Here is a 23,708-nt window from a genome sequence, read left to right on the forward strand (position 1 = left end):
ATGTCCCTACCTCGAGTCTCCTATTTGGAGTCATGGGAACATAATCCTGCCACAATCCGTCGCCAAGACCAATCATCAGTACTCGATTCAGAAGATGATGCGGCATATCAAGAACTTCCGGAAGAGTCGCTATCGTCGTCGTTCCCTTCGACATTTAGCTTTCCAGTCTCCAGGCAGCGCCTGAATTTCAACCCTTATGCCGGACCAGGCTGGAATGAGGCATCGGTAGAGGATGCGGGAGACGAGCGTACCTCTCTCCTGAGAGTACCTTCTCAGATACCTCGACCTGGTCACATAGAGGGAGAAAGCAGGGTGACACAAAATGGTCTTGTAAAACAGCAGGAAGCGTCGCTACTAGAGACAACGGGCGCGTTTGAAGTTGGTCGGGCAAAACGGATTTGTAGGCCTTAATACCTCCCTTTACCTCTAGTTGATGCTCATCTTTCATAGTGCAGATCTGTACTGCAGTAATCTACTGTTTCCTTGCTGCGGGCGTTGTCTTTGGTTTCGCGGCACTGAAGCCAGTGTTAATCCGAGAAGGCGTTTACCACAATATGTGCTCAAAAGAGGAGCTAAATGAACGCCAAGATGTGTGCTACTCACAGGAACTTCGGTAAGTACGTCAGCAAATTGCTCTGCTCGAGTTATAACTCACACCACGCTTAGCCTCAACCTGATGTTCACCATAGCCGCCGTGGCGACCAATGTATCTGCCCTTCCAGTCGGAACTATTCTAGACACTTATGGCCCACGCGTGTGTGGTATCATTGGAAGCGGTTTTCTTTGTCTTGGTGCTGCACTTTTTGGACTTTCGAGCAGCATCGGTTTCGACGGGTACATCCCAGGGTATCTTTTCTTGTCTTTGGGCGGGCCGTTCATATTCATCTCATCCTTCCATCTTTCGAATACATTTCCTACCCGCTCAGGTTTGATCCTATCCATGCTTACAGGCGCATTCGATGCATCCAGCGCACTCTTCTTAATATTCCGCCTGGTTAACGAGAACACAAACGGCCGGTTCACAACCGGAAGATTCTTCCTAGCTTATCTCATTGTTCCAGTGCTTATACTAGCCGCACAGCTTACCATAATGCCAGCAACTTCTTATAAAACTGCTGGGGAGCTAGTCCAGCAAGCAGAAGCTGAGATCTCCGCCGAAGCGAACGACAGAGTGGACGACGATATCTCAGATAGGAATGAAGGTGAACGGCAACGAAATGACCGTCGCGTCCAGCGGCAAGATATCGTCAATAAGATCCAGGATCTCCTAACAGAGACTGACCACGTCTCGAGAAACGAAGAACCGGCACTGAGAGCCAACGGAGGCGACCCAGATACCCCACCAGCAACAAAGCCCCAGAACACCACCGGCGGGGTCTGGGGCGCAATGCACGGCTGCTCGGCTCTGCAACAAGTTCGATCCCCATGGTTCGTCCTCATCACCCTTTTCACTGTCCTCCAGATGCTCCGAATCAACTACTTCGTGGCGTCAATGCGCCAGCAGTATGAATACCTGTTCGGGTCTCCCGAACAAGCCCGCAAGATCAACGAGCTATTTGATTTCTTTCTTCCCCTTGGCGGTCTCGTTTCTGTGCCGTTTATTGGCGCTATCCTCGACAATGCAAGTACCCCTTTTGTCCTCCTCGTACTCGTATCAACCGCAACCGTGATTGGTGTTCTCGGTTGCATTCCCCATAGCATTGAAGCCGGATACACGAACATCGCCATCTTCGTCATTTACCGCCCGTTCTACTACACCGCTGTGTCGGACTACGCAGCCAAGGTATTCGGCTTCCAGACATTCGGCAAGGTCTATGGACTCATCATCTGTCTATCGGGATTGGGCAATTTCGCACAAGCTGGTCTTGACGCCCTCACCTTCAAGGTATTTCACCGCAACCCGATTCCCGTAAATTCTATCCTCACCCTCGTGACCTGTTTGGTCGGCATCGGACTGGTTGGTTTCGTTTGGTGGAAAGCAAGGACCATTTATATTACGAAGCCAGAGCTAGGAGCTCTGGAAAATGGGGACGTCCATGTTCCCGACGATCATGATGGTATCGCGAGTAGGGACTGGGAGCGGGAACCCCTGTTGTATCGGCCTCCGTCGAACGTGGCGCGGCATGCAGAGTCACCCTCATACGGCATTTCAGGTCCATCGTAGCATTCATTGGTTGTAGCGTAGCGTAACTTGATATTTGGTTTTGTGCGGTAGAGATATATATCATGTGTGACCAGCGAGAACGGATAAGCGGTCATTGTTGTGCTTCTGTATGTACTGCATTCGTTTGATCAAATTAACAAGATATCTGTAATGTTGTGGTGTGAACGCATCCCAATGCAACATTAACTTAATTAGGTATATATAATCCACACATATTATACAGGACTGAGAATATCCCAGGTGAGCAAAGCATTGATCTCTAACCCAACTCACCAAAAAACCAGTACTCCTTCTGAAATCCTCATAATTGTCATTAATCATAGCCCGCCTCAACTTTTGTGCTGTGGAAGAAATTGAGAAAATCAGGGGGGGTAAGAGAGGATGGATGACATAATGTATAAGAAAGCAAACCAAGGGGCAACGCTAGCCGATAACACCCCCCAATCTAAATGCACTATTTTCCTAGAACAGTGCTACATAACAGGTATCAGACACGTTCAATTTGAGTTCGATGAACGAGCGGACAGTCTCTCGATTTCCAGCCAGAGGTTGTTGCCCGCATCGTCACAGGCTGCATCATACCAGGGTAGCAGCACGACGATTGCCCGAAGGTCGGCCCAGCAGGTAATATGACTATACCGTGCTGTCTGCATAAGCGTGGCCACATACCAGTCTCGGTCCACGGTGCCCTCGGCCGCGATGCCACCCAGGGTCAAAACCCATAAAAAGGTAACGCGGGCTTGCGGCTGGTCCCAGACAGTCAGGCAGTCGGGAACCTCGAGAACACCCTTGAGAAGACCAGAAAGTTTAGCCAGCGGGGTGCTTTGTGGGGGTAGGGGGAAGACCACGCCAGAACCATATATACAGCCCGCGAGACGGCAGGCTTCGTAGATAATCTCATGGCGCTGATGATAGCCACTGAAGCCAGGGAGTTGACTGGCAGCTGGGAGAGATAATAAGGTGTATTGGACCAAGTTACGCTGGTCGGCAAGCAAAGAGTAGTCCGTTCTGATTTGATTTCCCTTGAGATAAGCATCCACAATACTCATGTAAAGGTCCATAGCGTGGAAGACCTCCATCATCTCTGTGGTCAAGCCGATCTGTCGAAGTCGGCCGTAATGGCGGTCTACATCAACCATCGTATACCCGAGCATGTCTTGCAGCGGAACCTTCTTCCGCTTCGCTGAAAGCGGAAAGAAAGGAAAGACTGGAGGCGTATGATATGCACTCGAGGTCACGATATCCGACCTAGGGCAAACTGTCAGCTTAGAATCGGTATCTCAATCACATAGAGCGACTTACAGAGACACTACGGGAGCCAACCCGGGCAGGTCAATTGCCTCAAGGCCACCCCGTAGGTTAATCATTGAGATCAAACCTTGGACATGTACCAGGTTTGGTCGCAGACTGCCATAGACGTCGATCCATTGCAACCGCCGCATGGGTGCTGTGAACGGAATGTGCCGAAACTGTCGTTCTTCACTAATATCGGTTGCATTGTGTGCCATGCACATCACACTCAAAATGACCGCGTTGCTGATTGCTCGGCCTGGCTTTTTCATTTCCTGATTGATTAGCTCGATGGTCTCCATTTCGCAGACTCTTAGAAGCTGCTGCTCTCGCTCCCGAAATGCGCCGTCCGGGATCCACCGGTTCAGCCATTGCACCCGTTGGTGCGAGAGTGACCCGAACGTGATGGCTGTCATTAAAGTCGGCTCAGACATCATCAAGGGGAACCAATTCAAGGCCGAGACATCTGATCTACTGGCACCGGGAGTAAGGGTAGGCCATAGAACGGACGTACCTACAGATACCTGTTAACAATTGTTTCTCCAGTCGTCACAAGGATTCATCAGTGATGCTTCATTTCTCACTTACAATATGCCTGACATGCGTTGGCGATTTCTGGAGAATGACGCCAGGGGTAGGTCATAAAAGGATCAATGAAATTCGCACCGATGGTCTCGATATGCTCAATAGGACCAGGGGGACTGGAGGTTTCTGGACTTGACCCCTGCGAATCGTGGCCATAATCATACTCATATTCGTTGTCATACTGGTGTTCCGTGCTGTCAAGATATAACTGAGAAGTGGGGACAACGGACATTGTCTGCTGTGCATCCCAGGCACTAGTAGGGACGGTTTGTATAACCGTTAGACTGTTATTCGAGGAAACTGATTCAGGTGAACAGGATGAAACTGAGGATCGACAGGACAGCGAAGGGGGATATAAGTTTAACATCGTCTCATCTCCATCGAGATCAACAGTGCGCGAGGCATTCTCCCGGGAGGCATCACGGCTCGAATTCGCTTCAGATTCTATGGAGCGATCTTTGGTCTGATCGGAAATCCATTTGCCTACATGGGCCCTAACCAAACGCTGTATCTTTAATCGTTCTCCCTCCGAGGACGGCCGAGCATTGACAAAATGAATGGCGTCCTTTTTGCGCCCAGCGGCGCCCTTGTTTGGAGGCATTTCCACCGTTTAATCGGACACAGCCCATCACATATATTAACTAGATTCGGTCTGTAATTTAGGCGTCAAAACCAGCATTCTGCTGCCGACCAGCTGCACGGCGCGCCAGGTGCCCACTACTACTTTCAGTGAGCGTGGGGGCAGAATCAAGTTGTGGCCGGCGGGATGGGGAATGAGAGACCAATGCCGTAGTTAGGACAAGGGGAACGCGCGGTTAAGTAGCCTTAATCATGGGCGACATGGTCGCCCATAGTTCGAGGGGGATCAAGGAAAGATAGATAGTCACGGCCCACGAGAAGGCAAGTTAGAGAGGAACGAGAGGATTAAATTTCGTGGGGGGAGGACAGAGGCTGAGAACGGGATTTGGAACAATTAATTGACTAGCCAACGAACTAGCAGATCCGTCGTAGTTATTATAGTGGGGAGGAAGCAAAAAGTACAAGTCGGAGAAGGGAAAAAGAGAGATCAGATCGACGCATGAAGAAAGTGGGAGGCGCCTTTTTCGGGCCTGCTCCCCCCCGTGACCCGCACCCGATCTTCGTAAGTGGTGTCGGTGGGTTCCGAGTTGAAGAACCCTTTTTTCCCTTTCTTTCTCTCTCTTCCTTGCTTTCCTTGGTTCCCTCACTCATGGATCAAACTGGGTCAACGACCGTAGTAGTGATGACAGGAAGTCAATTTAACTTTGGTCTGACAAGAGCTTTGTGGTTCGGCCCATTTTACCAATAATCGTTATCGTTCTAGCTCTTCTCCTCTTGAGTCTCATGGTGGATCGACTTTGCATTTGGAATACCTTTTCCTAATTGATTTTGGTTACTTTTACTTTTACTTTTATTATTATTAATATTCAGCTCCCATTTTTCCTTTCCTTTTCTTTGCAACCCCCTTGAATAAGATCCCTCACATTTTTACTTTCTTTTTCTAATTTTACTCTTATACTTGAACGATTTGATTGTCTCTCTTTTCCGAGGATGATCATCCCTTGCTCCCCCATCGATTGCTGACTATTCGAATCCAGGCCATAAGCGTGCCTGGATATAATATGCGGGGACCACTTACACCATGCAAGCGGCCAAGGTGACATCTCACAAAAAGCAGTGTGATCCTCAGATATTGATTCAAACTGCATATGATCGGCTGCCACAATCACCGTGACGACACTGGCACCTAATGGCGTTGAATTGAGGCTACCCAATGGGGAAAGCTAGAATTACACACCATCATCTCAAGAATCCATATCGTAAAATGATCAGCATACCTCCTGCGGGTTCATGCGGCTTGGCCGGTGGTTTCTCACTCTATCCCTATCCCAACCGCTATTCGCATAATACTGCTCATCAACCACTGTTTCAGTGTAGTCGACCCCATCCTACCCCTGCCGCCATCAGCGCTGTACTACCAACATCCACGGTTACGACAGGATGGCTATTGGTCTGCTCGTGAAGTTTTCGACAATATGGTTCTGAGGATTCTTTTGCGCATGTCAATACCATGTAGTTGACAACACGAGGCGCCTCCCCTGCAGCCACGCGCGCCGTTAAGACCCAGCTAATCCTACCAGCTACCAGAGATTCGCGTGCGATGACGAAATTTACCCCGACAAATATGAGTAGAACCTGGTATCCCACCCGATACGAAACCGATAACTCGGAAATTCGACTTTCGCTGCTTAACCATCCCCCATCTCCACGGCGGAGCCACAGAGAATCCGCAGCATACTATAATTGCTGGCAATCACTTTACTTCCTAGCACGCTATCGGGGACCACCGACGGGCCTGGAATACCGGCAGACGCTCTCCAGCATCCTTACAGGACGCCATCACGTCTGCCAGCTACTACTATTAGATGGTCTGCACCTTCAGTATCCTTGCATGGCGGGTCGCGCTGAGCGGGGATTGGGCGGGTGCTCATCTCACTTTAACTCTCCGCTACAGAGCTGACATGTATGACCCACATTTCCTGACGTCCGTAAGACGTACCTTGCTCCCACCCCTGCTGGAGCATTCCCTTAGCTACAAGCACGCGTGGCTCCACTCACCTATCGCACGGAGAAGTACTCGATGAGTTTCAAATCCCGGACGCGTCGACAGGTACGTTGCTTCTTTATACACATTCGTGCGCCAGTCACCGACAGTGCGTAGGTGTCTGTTGGGACCACGAGAAGCAGAAAGTCGGCATAGAATACGCTCCACATGGAGCTGTTTGTCAACCCTTAGTTCCCACATGACATTCTGTTTATTCGCATGGAAGCATGGCTTCGAGGAGGCGAAGCGGTGTGTCCTGAACACGAGAAACCTTCTCTTTGCCTTTGCGAACCATGCCAACCACTTGACTAAAACTATAACAGTTCTGATCAGGATTAATTTGAGAAAGACGGAGAAAGGTACATAGTTAAATTAGTTCTGGAAAAGGTAGTAATTCACGAGAGATAGGGTATTGGTACGTGTCAGCTAAGTATCTATGGTTGATAAGAAAGCCACCCATGGAATTGCGACGCCCACCCAAAAGTTGATACACAATGGAAGATCCATAAAGTTTTCGCATGTCTTGAGCGACATCCACTCGACTCTTTCCTAATTATGTTCTATCTTCCGAGAAAATGATGTCACCACCATCTGATAAGTGACAGGCGGCAAAAAAGCATAGAGACACTCGGTACAACCGAAACTGTCAAACCTGAAAGCTTGACACAAAATTCCTAGGACCTTTCAATGTAACCTCACCGAACATAATTAGTCAAGTTCAATCAACGTATACTTGCCACTCTCCCCGGTCGCCGGATCCCGGTACTGTTCGAGCGCCTTCTCCACTACCTCCATGTATCCAAGCACCTTCTCCTCTTGCCATCTTCTGCCGACGACTTGCACCGCCGTGGGGAGTCCAGCCATCTTCGCCGCGTCGTAGTGCTTCCAGGCGCCCTTTGCAATGGCATTGTTGGCGCCCAGGCCCTTAAGGATCTTCTTGTAGGGCGCTGTGAGCGCGTCCCGCTTGGCGTCGACGTGGGAGACAGGGAGCACACCGGCCGTGTAGTCGAGGAGGTTCCACAGGAAGGTGTACCCGCAAGAGGAGACGGCGTCGCTCATGGCCTTATGCGGGAGGGCCGGGGTGGCGTTGACGGGGCAGAGGATGAAGTCGTACTGTTGGGGCTCGGCATCCCACCAGGCATGCCAGGTAGCGCGGAATGACTCGCGCTTGGCCACTAGCTTCCAGGTTTCGGCGGAGGACTTGGGAGAAAATGTGCGGATCAGGCTGGCCCATTTGAAGTCCCGTCTGATGTACCGGACGTACAGGTAGTACAGGTAGCGGAGGGGGCGGGGAAGGTTGCAGATGCGGGTGAGTTGGTCAGCGCCTGGGTCAGAGGGCTCGAAGTTGTACCGGTGGGAGTTGAATGTGACGCAGCCGTCTGTGTTAAGAAGCTGAGACGCGAGGTGGAGACCTGTGAAGGGGTCGGCGGTTGCTGGGGTTGTGATCTCGGAGACGGTGTGGCCCGCTGCGGTGAGAGCAGCGACGGTGGTAGACAGAGCTCGCTCAATTGCTGGGGTTGGGGGCACGACTCCTGCGGAGAGTTAGAAAGAGAGAGCTATTCAGCGAGGGGTTAGGTGTTCTCACCATCGTTGGTCATCAGCCCAATACGCAAGCTCTTGCTCTTGGCTTCGGACTCCTCTTCATCGCGCCAGGAAATGGGATGAACGGTATAGTCGTACTTCCAGGGCTTCATGCCAACGATGGCCTTGGTGAAGTAGGTGAGGTCGTTCAATGTACGAGCCATAGGACTGAAAACACTTGGAACGCCTTCTTGGCCGGCCATGCTGGTGTTGACTCCCACCTTGGGCCAGCGACCAGTACTGCAGCGCAGGGAATAGATACCGCTCCAGGCAGCAGGGACACGAACAGAGCCTGCGACGTCTGAGCCAATGCCGATACGGCCACCCAGGGCGAGTATCGCGCCTTCACCACCAGTCGAACCTCCAGGGGAGTACTCTGGGACATGGGGGTTACGGCAGTGGCCCCACAGTGCATTTGCAGACTCAAATGACAGAAGGGTAATTGGCAGTGCCGTCTTTACATACGGTACAGCACCTAGAAGAGGTAAGAAGACGCCTATCCGTGTACAAGGTGTGCAACACTAACCAGCGTCCTTCAACAGCTTTGTCATAGGGCCATCTTCGCTGTATGGCTTTTTAGCCAGCCGTGTGTAACCGAGACTGATATCGAAACCCTTGACCTGCACTGAATCTTTCAAAGAAACAGGTACACCTGCCAACGGGCCCTTGAGGTTGACTTCTGACTGTAGCCATGACTCGGCTTCAGGAAGAAGGAGCTCTGTTACACAGTTGGTCTTTTCGTGGGCCTTGACGGCTACCTTGCCGTAAGTCTGGAGCACGTCGGCGGCCGAAAGCGAGGAGGATTGGACCTCCTGAACCAGCTCTTCAATTGGTTTGTTGATGACGGCCTTATCAAAGGTTGTGAAAGGGGCATGGTATGCTGCGGGGAGAGATGCGAAACGGGCAGCCCGTTCCCTTCTCTTGTAATCCCTGCGGACTGTTAATTGGTTCTTGATCGCCGAATAGGTAGCTATACACTATAGCTCCGCAAAGAGAGTGGAGCGGAATAGACAGTGGTGACTTACCGAACGCTACGATATGTAAAATAGTCAAACGGCGGAAGCATCGTGAATGGTAGGCTTGCCTGAGGAGAGTCCTACAGGGGAAGAGAATACCTTAGGAAATCAGGGGAATGCAACACGAAGCGGAATTGGAGCTCTATTTATTGCGGGGGGAACGAGATGCGGAGAGAACTGCGATAGGACCCGCTGATAAGCGCCACCGGAGGTGTGAGCTATTAAGGCACCCCCAGGCTCCATAAAGCTATGGCTTACCTCCCATACAGCACTTTGTAAAGAAGATACTTATCGTTTAGGTCTGCTATGCATGATTTGCTCTGTGATCGCATTATTCACGATTGATATGGCTGCAAAAGCAGGGATAGATAGGACTTGAGCGTCAAGTATGGCCTCACGTGACCGATATTGTGCCGACTACCGGATATCGAGTCAACCCTTTCAGGCAAGTCCATGCGGACACTGCAACTGTACCAGACAAGCGCTTTGCACTCTACTCTACCCTATGTATGTACTCTTCTTATCTCTCCTCCGTTGTAGAATAAATATGATCCGTACCATGACCTCTGATTGGCTGAACCCACACTGTTCATCCACTCCACGACTAAGCGATGTCGAAGTTGTGCCTGACCAATAGGCAGCCAAGGCCAGCGAAAACGCATACATCGCATCATGGAAAATACATTAAATCCAGCTATATCACACATGTTCAGTGAGAAAGTAAAACAGGTCAAGGCGAAGCATTTGTGACATCATGGAATCGAAACATCCTGGGTATTTCCTATTAAGTCTGAACCTTCAACGCCTTCAAAGTCAAAAAACCGCCCATGAGACCTGCTCAATGATAACTCGAACCTCGATGAAAGTTTGTCGGTTTGCAAGAGCTCGGCGAAATGAATGATAGTGTTGCGGTTCTATGCCGCTTCCTTATCGCGTGGTCTTCAGCATCACCATGCCAGGTTATCGTGGGTTGCCCGTTGTGGACGACGCCCGCGTATCCACATAGAATCGGGACCTGTATTGGTGAGCATGCGCCAGGCAATGGTGACACAAATTCAAATTGATATACCGCCAGTGTCGGTCCTCCTGGCATGTTATGACTTGCGCAACCAGTTGTGAGAATGGAACCACCAAAAAACCACCACCACACCAGCAACCACTATAGCAAACGCTGCAAATATCAAGAAGCCACAACAGATCCACCGACGTCGTTTCTTTCGTTGCTTCAGAATCCAGTCATCCCTGGGTTCAACTGTTAGTGAACATAATCTGGAAACCGAGACATCGTTGCCCCTAAGCAGAAAGGCTGGAAATAGGGTCAGTTGGCCTTACGAGTAGATAACACCGCTCTTATTTTCCGTCTTTGAAGCTTTTGCTTCCTCATCTAGGTGGATGGCGCGTGAGAAGCGCCTCCAAAACGCTGGGTCTCGAACAAGAGCCATTCCGTGGGGTTTATTGTTTACGCGTTGGAAGACATAGGAACCGTTTACAATCGGCCCTTCAAATGGGATGTGTTGGTGCACTCGAGAGCTGTAGTTCTTTGGTGATAGAGGGGTTTTGTTGTAAATATAGAGTTGATCGAGGTGATTCTCGCGAGTAGTAAATTGCTTTTGGTACAGTTGGCTTGTGTTACCAACTCTCTCTCTCTCCTATTTCTCAGCAGGGGAGAGTAATTAAGGGCAGAAATTAAAATAATCTCAACAAACGGCTTGACAGGTTAAAAACCGAGTCTTTGTTCGATCAATCTGCGAGTAGTAAGGACATGTCAAGCTGTGTCCCGGGAGGTAATAAGACTCGAGGAGGAGCACACAGACAAAGAAACAGAGAATTGAAAAGGAGACAAGGGGCGTACACGCCCCAGCAACAGTGTTGTGCCCTCAGCCATATTTGTTCATTCTTCCATCGGATTGAATGTAGCAGATTGGGGCTTCGCATTCCAGATGCAGGCCCACTGGAATGACAGGACGGCCGAAGGCCCGCTGTAGAATCTCAGATCGGCGGCACGCTGACCAATCACAACTCTCCGGCTTCAACAAGCATCCCGTTGTTTGTCTATGCCATACAACTTGATGGGGTGGTCTGGAACTAGTTTCATCAACTGCGGATTTTAGCGAGGTTTCTCGGTGACATGATAGTCAACTATGATGTAGATCACTTAACCGTCCCATCCAGAGTAGACTAGAAGGCGTTAATTAATATAGAAGCTTATCGGACGGTTGGTTGAAAACCCCTTTAATTAGAGCCCAAGAAAATAAACTCGAGTTCTAACAACCCTCCGAGAATTGATCTACACGAGGTATTATAGTACAGGTAGAGATTTTTGTGTGCTCGAGATCTCAAGAAATGCGCCTCATCGATCAATATGTATTCTCAGGGAGTGACTTGGACAGAGTACGAAGTCGGCCTTCACAACACACTTACATGCCAAGTTTTCTTCCCCCTTGACCACGTGCGACAGGTTCGGGTCATCTCAAGACAGTCAGGTTAACATTCATGGGAGTAATATATATCCGAGTTGTTTTGCATTTTTCATTGAACTATGGCGGGATGATGTGGCTTCCCATCCTTCCTTGTTAATTCTTAAAACTCGAGTCATGGAATCAAGCCCAAAGTTTCCTGAATGCGGAAAATCCTACTTATGTAATTTATTTTTAAACGAAGAATGCTCTCCTGATCAGGCAGGAGACAATAGTACACATAGCATATCTTATCATTGCCGCTGGGTGTCCACTCAAAGCCGTGGTATCACAACTGAAGAGACAAAATTCAACATAGCGAAAACAAAGAGGAAAAGGAAAATAGTAAAAAAAAAGAAAAACTCGATAGAGCTACCCATGAAGCTTCCCATTTTAAACAAAGAACTAGGTGTAATAAAGCTGGAAGAGAGAGCAAGAGGTAGCAAGGACCAGAAGTATACAATAACAACAACACGATATATATTTTATTGTTCAATAGACATTTGCTAGGCTTGCAGCTACTACATAATGCTCAAGAGGGTAAATCACTACGACTTGAGAATTATCCAATATTAACCCTATTCAGAAACTAAAATTTCTCCTTAGAATTTTTTTTTTATGTTTCTTGGGCTAAAAGTGCCTAGAGAGAATACTATGCACCTGACTGGTGGCATTGTTGGCCATACTCCTCAGGCACATGCGGGGTTTTGTTTGTTCACCTGCCCAGGCACCCAGGCACTCTGGGCGATATCCCTATCACGAAATGGGACCAAAAGGGTTTCCTGCAGGTAAGCTGCTGCATCGTGCAACCTTCCATCCCTCAGGTTCCATTTTCGTCTACCTCCTGATTCGTCTTTCCCTCATAAATGAGGCGGATCGGGCTGACCGCCTGCCAACAAACAGCATCATCATTTGGGCTCCCCCACAGTGGAGCGATGACGATGGGTGCCTAACCGCCGAGTGTGGCCTGTTCCTGTCCATGACTGGATGCACCTATCGACCGCTGCAGTATTACTCTGCCCACCTTTCCAGCTGCATTCGTCTTGTCATTCCGGCTTCATTAATGCAACGATCGCGGTCGCTGTTTTCAAATGTCTTCGCCGCAGCCCAGACTCTTGCCCGGCCATGTCCTCCATCCACAATGAGGGCGCTGATTTTTGGGGGGTGTTGATTAACGCCGACAAGAGCCCCACCCCGTTACTCGAACAACTGTGCTTGGGAATTGCGCAGGTAATGGTAAGTGGAAAAAGAGAGTTCCTCGCGTTCGCGGAAGGTGGCACAATGCCTCAAATGCTGAACTCTGTCCAGACTTCCTTCGACGAGTTCGCGACAACGGACCTGACTCCCGACCGCCTGGCAGCGTTCTACCGAAAAGTTGGCGGTAATTACGACGTCCTATTCCTCCAAACGAGACCTTCCGCTCTTTCGTTCATATACCAGCGCCTAGGATGCTTCCACAGCATTCAGCCTACCAATGATCCCTACAAACCACCCTCTATCCCCGCTCTACAGCCCAATGGCTTTGTGCGATGGCAAACAATTCAGCTTCTTCTCGACCCCGATGAGCACTCGAGGTGGTTACAGAATGCGGTTGATCTATGGGACATTGAGACTCCAAATGGTGGAATTTTCCCCAAGGTGATCCCTAGAGGAGCCTTCCCAGCGGAACCCGATCCGGAAATGGTACAATGGCATGAAGAGGTCAGCCGACGATTTGAGCTGGACTACTGGAAGAAGAATATCATGCGTTCCGCCCCTCCAAATTTCGCTCCTTACCATTCGTACTTCAGCCAGAAGGATGTACCGACCCAAAAAGAAGACGAATCACCTCGGAGTCAGCGTCGAACTACCCCTCACCGTCAAGAGCCTACTTCCGCGAGTGAGCGTCGAAACCCCCATAAACACCGTCACCGACGAAGCGACGAAAAGCCCCCCTCCACTACTCGCAGGGTACAATCTACATACTTTCCGCGACAATCTGAAAACCTCAACCCCGGGTATTCATCTCGACCATCATCGCCACCAATGTGGGCGAAAGAGCCCACCAAGTCGCGGACGCGCGAGCGCCAACAGGCTTACGGGCGATCTGTGAGTCCAGGAACAGTACCAGGGTTTGGAGGATCGGATGCATCTTCCGAAGATTCGGGATCAGCAGTACCAGAGCCTCCAAGGTCAGATCGATACAGCTACCCTCGCAATCTATCACCGCCGCAAGTGTCCCATACGCGTCGCCACTCGCACGAAGCATACGCCCGCCGACCTCGAAAGGATTTATCGCCTGATCCCCACAAACACCCCGCACACTCTGATACATATCACTCCAACCCTGGAAGATTATACGACTCCGATGGGGCGCGAAGAATACGTATCTCCAAAGCATACAACGATGAACCACTCCAGCAAAGAGCATCAGGCGTTGGATTTCGCGAGCGCGTCGTCAGCGACCCGCCGCCCACTTTCCCACCTGGCCGTGAAGTGCCCGTATTTACCCGCATGCATTCTCGCTACGTCGGCGCTGGTGATACCTACATCGTCCATCCCCATCCAGATCTCGAGCCAATGAGCGACCGACGTAATAGCTATCACCGATCCACTAATGCCAACTCAAACGGAAACAGTACCTGTACGGCCGAGCGCGCGCGCTATATCGATCCCCGGAACCCTAGGTGGGCGGCACCCGTCCAGAGCCCTTCAAAGAGAGGCGTGCCCGTTCAACCGGCAGACGTCGAATATGCCCGAGGCAGGAGAACAGCCATGTATGATCGCTAACAAGGTACAAAATCGAACATCGCAACGCGACAGTAATGATTAGTGTTTGATTTGATTAAGTAGAAGCTTATCAAATACCGACAGTCTTACTAACGACAGCTTACCCGACTAACGCTAGTCGGACTACTACTTGAACGCCGCAGACTTGGGCTTGCAATCCTGACATCAAAGCTCTGGGATTCGGCCCTAAGTTGGTCCGGCTCCACTTTACGAATTACGATTGATGATGATAATGATGCATGGAATCTTGAATTGATATGACGATGGGAAGGCTATTTCGGTGATTACATTATGTTTCTGTTTCTGGGAGGCTGTTTTTGCATTTTTTTTTTTTTTTTCAAGCATGACTTGCGTGAGCTTCAGATATCACGATTACGACTTACAACAGACTAGAGATTAGAATCTCGCTTCTTTTCAGTCAACGGTATGCATTACTGCATTAATGAATCATATAAGGTTCCTAGTGCGTATACTACATTAACATCTACAATCGTTATCTCACCTCATTAACCTCATACCATCCATCTCCTCCATATGTGAGTATTAAGCATTAAGCCGTAAAGTTGGCATTCTGAAACGTGAACCCGTAATCCTCAAACACAGCACACTTCCTCGACAGACCGGGATTATCAATCCAAGACGGCGGCATGCCCAACAAACTGACATTTCGCTGCTCAGGCCGATACTCAGGCACCCGGTACCCGTTCGTCACGAAGATCTCATACGTAGACGCATAGGCCGGGCCACGGACCTGCAAGAAGGCCTGGTCCGGGTTCGGGTTGCGAGAGCGGAAGAATGAGCCGAAGACATCATTGAGCAGCTGCGAATGGAGGATGTCATCCTGATCGTAGTAGGGGTCTACGTTGCGGGTCTTGCTGTTGAGGGTTCCCCAGACGGGGAGCACGTCTGAGGCGTGGCAGCTGGCATTGTAGTTGTTGTTTGGGGAGCAGATCTCGGGCACAGAGACGTTGGTCTGGATGTGGCCTCTGGTGAGCTCGACTTCGTAGAGCTGGGGGAAGACGCGGTCGCCGCCTTTGCGGAGGAGGTAGGACTGTGCGCAGCTCCATTCGCTGTGGGTTAGAGCGTCGGCGGCGACATTGCGCGTGCTGTCTGGGTCTGACATGTTGATAGGGAAGGCGTTGGAGCTGATGAGCGATTCAGCCAGTTTGGCGGGGAAGGCGGCCTTGAGCACCGCGTTGAGTGCTGTTTGGCTTGCGCCGAGGTCTGGCACCGTTTTCGCCACGTAGAGGGAGGCTTCGTCGGTGACCGTTGTGAACATGGTCGGGACGCGATTGGGGAGGCGTTCGCTTGCGAGGAGTTTGTGGAATTGGTCGTCGATTACCCCTCCGCGAGGGTCCACTATGGGCATGAGCGGCTCAATGGCGGCGAGGAGCTGGCTGACGTGGAGGTAGTCCGAGGCGAGGGTCTGGGTCCAAGCCGCCTGTGCCTGTTGGAATTCTGTGGTGTTGCTGATGAATTTGGTTTCAGGGACGGATCGCAGGCAAGACAAGAGCTCCTTCTCAGACGTGGTCCGGTTGCAGCCGACGGCCTTGGATAGTTCGGGCACAATGACGTCCGCGTAGATATCGCGCGTGAACCAGGGCAAGTCTACCGGTGCTGATTGAGCGATGGCTCCGGAGAAAAGACCTCGCGCGGCGGTTGAGGACAGCAGTGCGACAACGCTCTGGCCGCCGGCGGACTGCCCGAAGATGGTCACCTTGGATGGATCTCCACCGAATGCTGCGATATGTCTGTTGACCCATTTCAGTGCGAGGATCTGGTCTCTTATCCCGTAGTTTCCGGTTGTGAGGTTGCCAGTGGTCAACCAGCCCAGTGCTCCTACTCGATAGTTGACTGTGACGACCACGACATCGTTACGACTGGCGAAGTTTCCACCGTCGTAGTCAATCATAGACGCGCTGCCACTGACGAATGCACCGCCGTAGAAATACACGGCGACAGGCTTGCGGGTTGAGTTATCGTGGGAACCTGCAGGCAAGATGGGTGTAAAAACATTGAGGTAAAGACAGTCTTCGGAAATGTCTCCATTGCCCAGCGTTCCAAAGGCCGACAGTGCTTGGATACAGCTATCGGCCACTTTGGTTGCATCGAGTTTCTTAGGACCAGAGAAAGGTTTTGGAGGAGCGAAGCGCAACTCGTTCACCGGGGCATCTGCGAAAGGCACACCAAGGAACCGAAACGATCGTGCGTCGCGATATCCCGTCAGGGTGTAGTTCTCTGCTTTGACGGTGATCTTGGATGAGGCGACGGCAGTTCTATCTTTGTCGGTGGTTGGCGGGACACTAGATGTGCAAATGACGGGGAGCTTGGAGCTGCACGATGCCGATACCAGCCGCTTTTGTCCTTGAGAGTACGCTTGACACTCTTTCGATGAACCACCAGTAGCTACCCAGAAACGGCTATCTGGATGAATATCTCCTGAAAAGGCGAGGTAGGCCAGCTGGTAGTCTATCTCAGAACGCTCAGACTGAGGGGCAGACTCGAGTGGGTAGAGATTCTCCCCAATGGCTGCACAGCGTGCTTGTGCCTCTGTCTGAGACAATTCGTCGTATACGAGTACTGCTGCAGTCCCATTGTTCTCAGGGCCGAGGTTATTGTAGTTCAAGGCGCGCAGAGGTCCCAGTGAGCTCGTAGTTGGAGGACCTGTAGCGGTCGGAGCTGCCAGAGCTGGCGAGCCGAGAAGTAGGAAACCGGCGAGAGTCTGCAGCTGCATCTTGTCTCTGAATATGCCAAAGGCAACAATGCGCAGATCTCAGATTTTGGGCGATTCCTCGTCTGAGTGACAGGTGAGAATGGGGAAATTAACCAGTATTTATATGCTCTGCCCGGAACAATCGGAACCAAAGGATCAGGAACAAACAGATACGAGCTGTTTACTAGCAGAGACCTCACGCGAGACAAACTGGGGAAGGAGGGATGCACTAGTAGCCAGTCACATATCGAGCACTAGCTGGAGGCAGTTACTAGCGCATTGGTTCCAGTAGCGGTGCTTCTTGTCATGGAGGACTTTAGCGGGATGACCAATGCGAAGGCGTAGCTCGGCAGAAAACCCCCAATAACTAACTAAGCCAAGAGACACTAGTAGTGAATGGATACTACGCAGTACAAAAGATCTCCACAACAAACCTGGAGTAAAATGTGGAGTTCTGCATTCACCGTCATGGCCGAGGCTTTCAGGCCGCATCTCTCAAGGTTCGCCCCATCGGGAATAGTGGCATGTGATCCAACCCTAGCCCTGTGCCCTATATCTCTCAAAAGTTGTCAGTTTCTTTAGCCTTATAGAGGATAAATCCCCATAATGTGTATATACTCTGGCTTTGCTGTGGCTTGGGGATATAGACCAAGTGTATGGAAGCTGACGTTGAGTCCCAGGAAGCATTACATAGTCGATAAGGACATTACACTGCTACCCTCAGATCCTATCCGATTGATCCCCTTATACCTGTTTATATAATAAGTAGTAGACAAGACCGCTAAGGCCTTTCGAGAGGGTAATGGCTCACTAATGGTCGATGCTCCTATTGCAACATTACATATACATTCCACTTCCCGGAAACCACCTCATACTACTTATCAAAACCTACTCGAATCCCAACTTGAAACAAAAGCGCTCCAATGTTGAGACATAGCGTTGAGCGAGGATCTGCCTCCAAGAAGGCCACATTTGCAGCCCTCTCCCCTAGGAACCCACACCTTCCTAATCGGGTAAACAGTCTTTCTTGTGTTTTGAGGGAACAACGCGTATGACAATAGAGACCCGGATGGTACAGTGGTCAACACTGTCTTACAAAACTACGACCACTGTACCAGGAGGTCTACCTTCGAATCCGTCACTTGACCCCCATTTCCAGCGACCTGGGAAAGGGTGTGTAAGGGCAGAGACGATCCTAGTAATAAAGTCCCTGGGCCCCGGATTTTTCCTGGGAACACCTGTTAGTGATCTCACAGTACCCTCTGACGGATACTGGCAGAGAAGGGAAATTATTTTCATTATTTCCTTCAATCTGTATCATTCTTTTCATCTTCAGTTTACCTCTGTTTCTGTTATTAGCTATCCCACCTATAGCAGTCAATCTACGTAGTAATGGGTAGCTACCTCTGTCTCCTTCCCCTCCATAGCTGTCCATAAGCTAACCTTATAGAGAATCTTACGACAGCAATGGCATTTTATTCCTTATCCCTTTCTGCTAATGTGATTATCAATACCCTGACGACTGGCTACCCATACATCTTACATGGACTCAAAAAGACATGATCGTCTCTTGGATGAAGTATCCCACAACATCTCCATTGTCTTATTCGCGAGTAGAATGCATTCTAACAATTTCTGTCGTCTGGACTCAGGTTAGATGCTCCCGAATCGACAGCGAGATATTTCGTCCGCAGTACCTTGGGTTTGCAGCCGTGCGGATGACTGATCAGCACGGGATATAATGCGAGTGCGCGTTGTGATTTTCGTGGTACTGATTGTGCTGTAGATCTCAATCGCTGGTAATATCTTGCATTGCCTCCTTGTCGATGTGGGGATTGCTTACTTGGTAGGGTCTATGACACCAAAGCCTACCGACATTGTAGGAGTGCGGATGTCCTGGTGATCGAATTTTCGTGCAAGATACAGTAGGTAAAGTTACCAATAGCATGCTTGGATCTGGTACCTGTTGTGGCCGGAGCGAAAAGGAATATATGAACTACGTTGGCCGTCGGACAAGCGTGAAATGATGTATCCCGGAGACGAATCCAAAAGGAGAAGAATGTCATTTCAATCAATACGAAATTCACGGGAAACGAAAATGGTCCCTGCGCCGCACCAGACTAAGCAATCACGTCACAGGTACTTCCCCCCGAAGCCCGATGCTTAAACTCAAAGATTCTCAAATGTTACATTCAACAAAAGGATGGGGAGAAGACGTCACTTGATTTGTCGACAAGTCGTTGATAAGTCCTGCCAGAAAAACGCATGGTCAGACAAAGTCAGCACAGTCAGAGAGTGAAACTCTGGTAGAGGTAAAGAACTAGAACGTTCGGCAGCCTCGAGCCTCGGCGATCGTAGGGTGACATTCAATTGATCCGCCACTCCGAGGTGCGACGACAGACTAGGATAATACGGGGTAAGGCGCCCGGGATGTCGTCATCCACCTGCTTGCGGGGACATTTTGTCGGGCCAGAACATCCGCACTGCCGAATGCTGACATCCAGTATAAGTATTATCTTCACGCCCCGAAGGAAACCTTTCTGAATTTGATTTTGCGAGGCAACTGTTACGAAATGGTATGGTGCTGGAGTTTCACGACACTCACGGCCCCATTCGCTCGCTAGTTCGCCCGAATGCCGCACCCGCAATGAAAGACCCTAGAGGCGCCGTGCGTATCGTGGAAGTAGGACCGCGGGACGGCCTACAAAATATCAAAGACCATGTGCCAACGTCAGTAAAGATCGAGTTAATTAGACGACTCCGCGGAACGGGTCTGCAAACCATCGAGTTGACGTCGGTAGTCTCCCCTCGAGCGGTTCCACAGTTATCGGATTGTCGAGATGTGCTGCGCATGGAAGATATCAAGTCACTGCGGAAGGAACCTAATATTCGTCTTCCAGTGTTAGTTCCCAATATGAAGGGTCTGGATATTGCACTCGAATGCGGTGTTAAGGAGGTTGCGGTCTTTATCAGCGCCACGGAAGGGTTCAGTAAGGCCAACGTCAACTGTACTGTGAAGGAGGGCTTAGAAAGAGCGAGGAATATTGCAGAGAAGGCTACCAGCTGTGGCCTGGCTGTCAGGGGGTAAGTTTGTGTCACTGGAGGCATGAGAAGTCGAGGCTGACGTTTTGCGAAGATATGTATCATGCATATTCTCCGATCCTTTTGACGGCCCAACGGCGCCATCTGCAGTGCTTCACTGCGTGAGAGAGCTGCTCGAGATGGGATGTTATGAGGTTAGCCTTGGAGACACACTAGGTGTCGGCTCCCCCGATAAAGTACGAAGTCTTCTGGTGTATCTGGAGGAACATGACGTATCTCTCGATTTGCTGGCGGGCCATTTCCACGATACGTACGGCCAAGCTGTAGCCAACACTTGGGAAGCATATAATTGTGGACTTCGTGTGTTTGATAGCAGTATCAGCGGCCTGGGAGGTTGCCCCTATGCACCGGGTGCCAAGGGAAATGTTGCCACAGAAGACCTAGCTTATATGTTTCACAATGCGGGGATTGACACTGGCCTTGATATGCTCAAGCTGGTGGAAACTGGCCTGTGGATATCCACAAGACTGTCAAGAGAGAATGCAAGTCGAGCTGGAATAGCGCTCGCAAACACACACGGACTAGTGTGCCCACCGCACCATACGGACCACACCCAGAGCAAGGCAGTAATTTCTTGGTCCCCAGTGAACACCAAGGGCAGACTACTAACATATCGCTCGGGTGGCAATTTTAAGATTGTACTCAATCGACCGAAAAGGGGCAACACGTTGACGCAGAAGATGGTCGCGGACCTTATAGCTATCATCGCAAGTTGCAACAAGGACCCTTCCCTCTTGAACATTATCATCACTGCAACCGGGGGATACTTCTGCATGGGTATGGAAATTGGAAAGACTATGCCATTCATTGCCCAGAGTGCTTCAAGAAATCCCCGGGTAAAGCATCTTGCTGCCTTGCTGGAATTGATGAGATGTTCACCCAAAACGACAGTTGCATGCATAAATGGTCACGCTTTCGGCGGCGGTGTCGAGTTAGCACTTGCTTGTGATGTCAGGATTAGCCTTAGGGAAGCAACATTGACATATACCGAGGCGACATTTAAAGAAGCTAGGAATTCTAGCTCGAAGTGGAAGAGCGCTTTTATACGCAACGCAGTTTTCTCCACTCATTCCACCACGGCGGAAAAGCTGAAGTCACTAGGGCTGGTATCTGAAATTGTAGAAGACCAGGGACAGCTACGGGTCGGCCTTGATGATTTGCTCATACGCCTGAACAATTCCAGACCTGCTAAACCACGGGTGTCCAGGGAGCTTTCATGGTCAACGAGGGCGAATGCAGAATGGGATGCACAAGTTGATACTCTTGATGAGACTTTTTACAAAACGATGAAGCTTGATGTCGGCCAAGGCGACATGAAAGTATCCTACAGCGGACGGAGAGATGATTTGAAACGTGCGTTGAAGAGCGTTTGGGGACAAGGTCTTCGACGGAGAGAGGAAGCATGCATATGAGGATTTGATCTCTATGGTGTACGGCGTGTATTTATCTCATAGACTATCAGAATATAATCTAGAAGCATGATCGTGCTCTTCTGCTACGCTACTCACAGCAGAGCAGATGACGAAGGTGTACTATAGAATTCATATGAAATGACTGTGCATGCCAAGCTAATGTTGTTAGTGCTTATGTTCGTGCCAACTTTACTACTACTAGCTTGCAATGCCCCCGCAGATAAGCGAAAGATGCAGCCGCCTGGTCAGGTGGTTCGCGCGCTATACCTACACGATTATGTAGCGGTATGCCGGGCCGTTTACCTAAATTCCACGTCTGTCCTCTTCTCCGCACAGGAAAAGCACTACCACCTAACTGACAGTTCTACGTAACATCATGACCATACGACAGTCTCCCTCACCCTTCACGCTGGAATTTGACTCCCTAGTACAGAAGCAGTTGGAGAAATGGAAGGTGCCCGGCATTACAATCTCCGTGGTTCACGGCTCGAGCACTTATGCGAAAGTACGTGAATGATTAAGCGGCCACATGAATTTGTACTGAGTGACACAGGCCTATGGCATTGCAGAATTCCCAGACAAGAAGATGACTGTTGACTCTCTATTCACCACGTGCAGCACCACCAAAGCCTTCACTGCTGCTGCGGTATCCATGGTAATGGATGACAGAAAAGAGACCCCCTCACCTCTCAGATGGGATACACCAATAGTATCCTTAATTCGAGATGACTTTGTTCTGGCTGACGACAATGCCACAATGAACACTACACTGGAAGATGCTCTGTCACATCGATCTGGCTTACCAGGTCATATATTTGCGATGACAGGCGCATATCCGGACGAAACATTGCGTGAAGCGGTCCGGAAAATCAGACACCTTCCGCTGGCGTATCCACCGCGAACAACATTCGACTATTGCAACCATATGTTTATGGTAGTGTCTCATGTCTTGGAGCAAATCACAGGCGAATCACTGGGCGAGTTCCTACGAAAGCGCGTCTGGAGCCCACTTAATATGAAGGACACGTACTTTTCTGTCCAGGATGTCAAAAAATGTCCATTAACTAGTCCAAAGTTGGTCCAAGGCTACACGTGGGTTCCAGAAAAGGGCTGCTATGTGGCTGAGCCACATATGAATTATGCACCCACGACTGGAACAGGGGCCATGGTTAGCAATGTTCTTGATTACGCAAAATGGTTGCGAGCCATGATATACAAAACAGCACCAATATCGCCAGAAGGACATGCATCGATCATTCATCCCCGGACCGTAGTCTCCAAAGATGATAAAGATACTGTATACCCACCCGCACCCTATCACTTGTACGCTCTAGGCTGGTTTGTGGACACTTATCGGGGTCAACAATTATACTGGCATAGCGGAAGCTGGGCTGGATTCGGAATCATGGTGGGCTTCATAGCTGAGAAGCAGTTTGGGTTTGCAATAATGGGGAATACTCAAAAGGCTAGAAACGCGCAGTTGGAGTTATATCTATACCTCATCGATACATTACTGGGAGTGTCGGGTAGTGAGCGGGGACAGTTTGTCCAACATATGACGAAGAGGATGTCCGACATCACGGAAAAAAGATCCGAAAGCATCTGCGAGGCAAAGAAACGATTATTCCCTTCTCTGCCTGCCAGGGTACTTCCCCACTCCCTCCCATTGCATGCGTATACTGGAATCTATAGCCATCCGGGGTATGGTATCATTGCACTGAGGGTTGAAGATGGACAATTGCAGGCGGACCTAAGCGACCGAGTGGAAGCGATGACTATCCATTTGGAACATACAGCGGGGGAATTTTTCGTGGCGAGAATGTGTACAGCCACTATGTCTGAGTGCCTCCGGGCTGAATTCTATGTCGACTCAGCGGGGACGGCACGGAAACTCGGGATGGAGTTAGAGCCAGCATTAGGGGGACAAAAAATATGGTTTGGCCGCTGTGGATAACCAGTGATGTCTCCTTTACGAATTTACGAGTCGGATACTTTTC

General features: G+C 50.1%; 7 protein-coding genes across 7 annotated transcripts; 4 read left to right on the forward strand and 3 right to left on the reverse strand.

Moving 5' to 3' along the window:
* BDV37DRAFT_270153 (putative MFS transporter Fmp42) lies at positions 1-2,164 on the forward strand (the record flags this gene model as incomplete). The annotated part of the gene is made up of 3 exons (XM_032084505.1): positions 1-378; positions 456-613; positions 667-2,164. The coding sequence occupies 3 exons, from the start codon at positions 1-3 to the stop codon at positions 2,162-2,164; spliced, it is 2,034 nt and encodes a 677-aa protein (XP_031943582.1).
* Positions 2,165-2,661: 497 nt separating this feature from the next.
* Positions 2,662-4,271, reverse strand: BDV37DRAFT_270154 (uncharacterized protein; the record flags this gene model as incomplete). The annotated part of the gene is made up of 3 exons (XM_032084506.1): positions 2,662-3,412; positions 3,467-3,968; positions 4,043-4,271. The coding sequence occupies 3 exons, from the start codon at positions 4,269-4,271 to the stop codon at positions 2,662-2,664; spliced, it is 1,482 nt and encodes a 493-aa protein (XP_031943583.1).
* A 2,845-nt stretch (positions 4,272-7,116) lies between these two features.
* BDV37DRAFT_69128 (putative acetamidase) lies at positions 7,117-9,478 on the reverse strand. Its single transcript, XM_032091073.1, has 4 exons — positions 9,269-9,478; positions 8,770-9,173; positions 8,248-8,718; positions 7,117-8,194 (listed from the first exon to the last, which is right to left on the reverse strand). The coding sequence occupies exons 1-4, from the start codon at positions 9,307-9,309 to the stop codon at positions 7,371-7,373; spliced, it is 1,740 nt and encodes a 579-aa protein (XP_031943584.1). The 5' UTR covers positions 9,310-9,478; the 3' UTR covers positions 7,117-7,370.
* Positions 9,359-10,031, forward strand: BDV37DRAFT_243550 (uncharacterized protein). Its single transcript, XM_032081448.1, has one exon. It carries the CDS (start codon positions 9,648-9,650, stop codon positions 9,894-9,896), a length of 249 nt encoding a protein of 82 aa, XP_031943585.1. The 5' UTR covers positions 9,359-9,647; the 3' UTR covers positions 9,897-10,031.
* A 2,520-nt stretch (positions 10,032-12,551) lies between these two features.
* On the forward strand, positions 12,552-14,822 carry BDV37DRAFT_243553 (uncharacterized protein). The gene is made up of 2 exons (XM_032081449.1): positions 12,552-12,951; positions 13,024-14,822. The coding sequence occupies exons 1-2, from the start codon at positions 12,703-12,705 to the stop codon at positions 14,482-14,484; spliced, it is 1,710 nt and encodes a 569-aa protein (XP_031943586.1). The 5' UTR covers positions 12,552-12,702; the 3' UTR covers positions 14,485-14,822.
* Positions 14,760-17,268, reverse strand: BDV37DRAFT_69167 (putative cholinesterase). The gene has a single exon (XM_032091074.1). The coding sequence runs from the start codon at positions 17,216-17,218 to the stop codon at positions 15,035-15,037; it is 2,184 nt and encodes a 727-aa protein (XP_031943587.1). The 5' UTR covers positions 17,219-17,268; the 3' UTR covers positions 14,760-15,034.
* A 2,507-nt stretch (positions 17,269-19,775) lies between these two features.
* BDV37DRAFT_270158 (beta-lactamase/transpeptidase-like protein) lies at positions 19,776-23,665 on the forward strand (the record flags this gene model as incomplete). The annotated part of the gene is made up of 4 exons (XM_032084507.1): positions 19,776-20,281; positions 20,334-21,652; positions 22,074-22,216; positions 22,265-23,665. 4 exons carry the CDS (start codon positions 19,776-19,778, stop codon positions 23,663-23,665), a joined length of 3,369 nt encoding a protein of 1,122 aa, XP_031943588.1.
* Positions 23,666-23,708: the final 43 nt, after the last annotated feature.

This window comes from Aspergillus pseudonomiae, assembly GCF_009193645.1.
Source record: "Aspergillus pseudonomiae strain CBS 119388 unplaced genomic scaffold BDV37scaffold_18, whole genome shotgun sequence".
NCBI lineage: Eukaryota > Fungi > Ascomycota > Eurotiomycetes > Eurotiales > Aspergillaceae > Aspergillus > Aspergillus pseudonomiae.

Coding starts and splice junctions, on each gene's coding strand:
- BDV37DRAFT_69128 (XM_032091073.1), bottom strand. CDS start 9,309: ATGCTTCCGCCGTTTGACTATTTTACATATCGTAGCGTTCG. Junction 8,719..8,769: donor AAAGCTGTTGAAGGACGCTG/GTTAGTGTTGCA, acceptor TACCTCTTCTAG/GTGCTGTACCGTATGTAAAG. Junction 8,195..8,247: donor TGGGCTGATGACCAACGATG/GTGAGAACACCT, acceptor AACTCTCCGCAG/GAGTCGTGCCCCCAACCCCA.
- BDV37DRAFT_243550 (XM_032081448.1), top strand. CDS start 9,648: ATGGCCTCACGTGACCGATATTGTGCCGACTACCGGATATCGAGTCAA.
- BDV37DRAFT_243553 (XM_032081449.1), top strand. CDS start 12,703: ATGCACCTATCGACCGCTGCAGTATTACTCTGCCCACCTTTCCAGCTG. Junction 12,952..13,023: donor TGGGAATTGCGCAGGTAATG/GTAAGTGGAAAA, acceptor AACTCTGTCCAG/ACTTCCTTCGACGAGTTCGC.
- BDV37DRAFT_69167 (XM_032091074.1), bottom strand. CDS start 17,218: ATGCAGCTGCAGACTCTCGCCGGTTTCCTACTTCTCGGCTCGCCAGCT.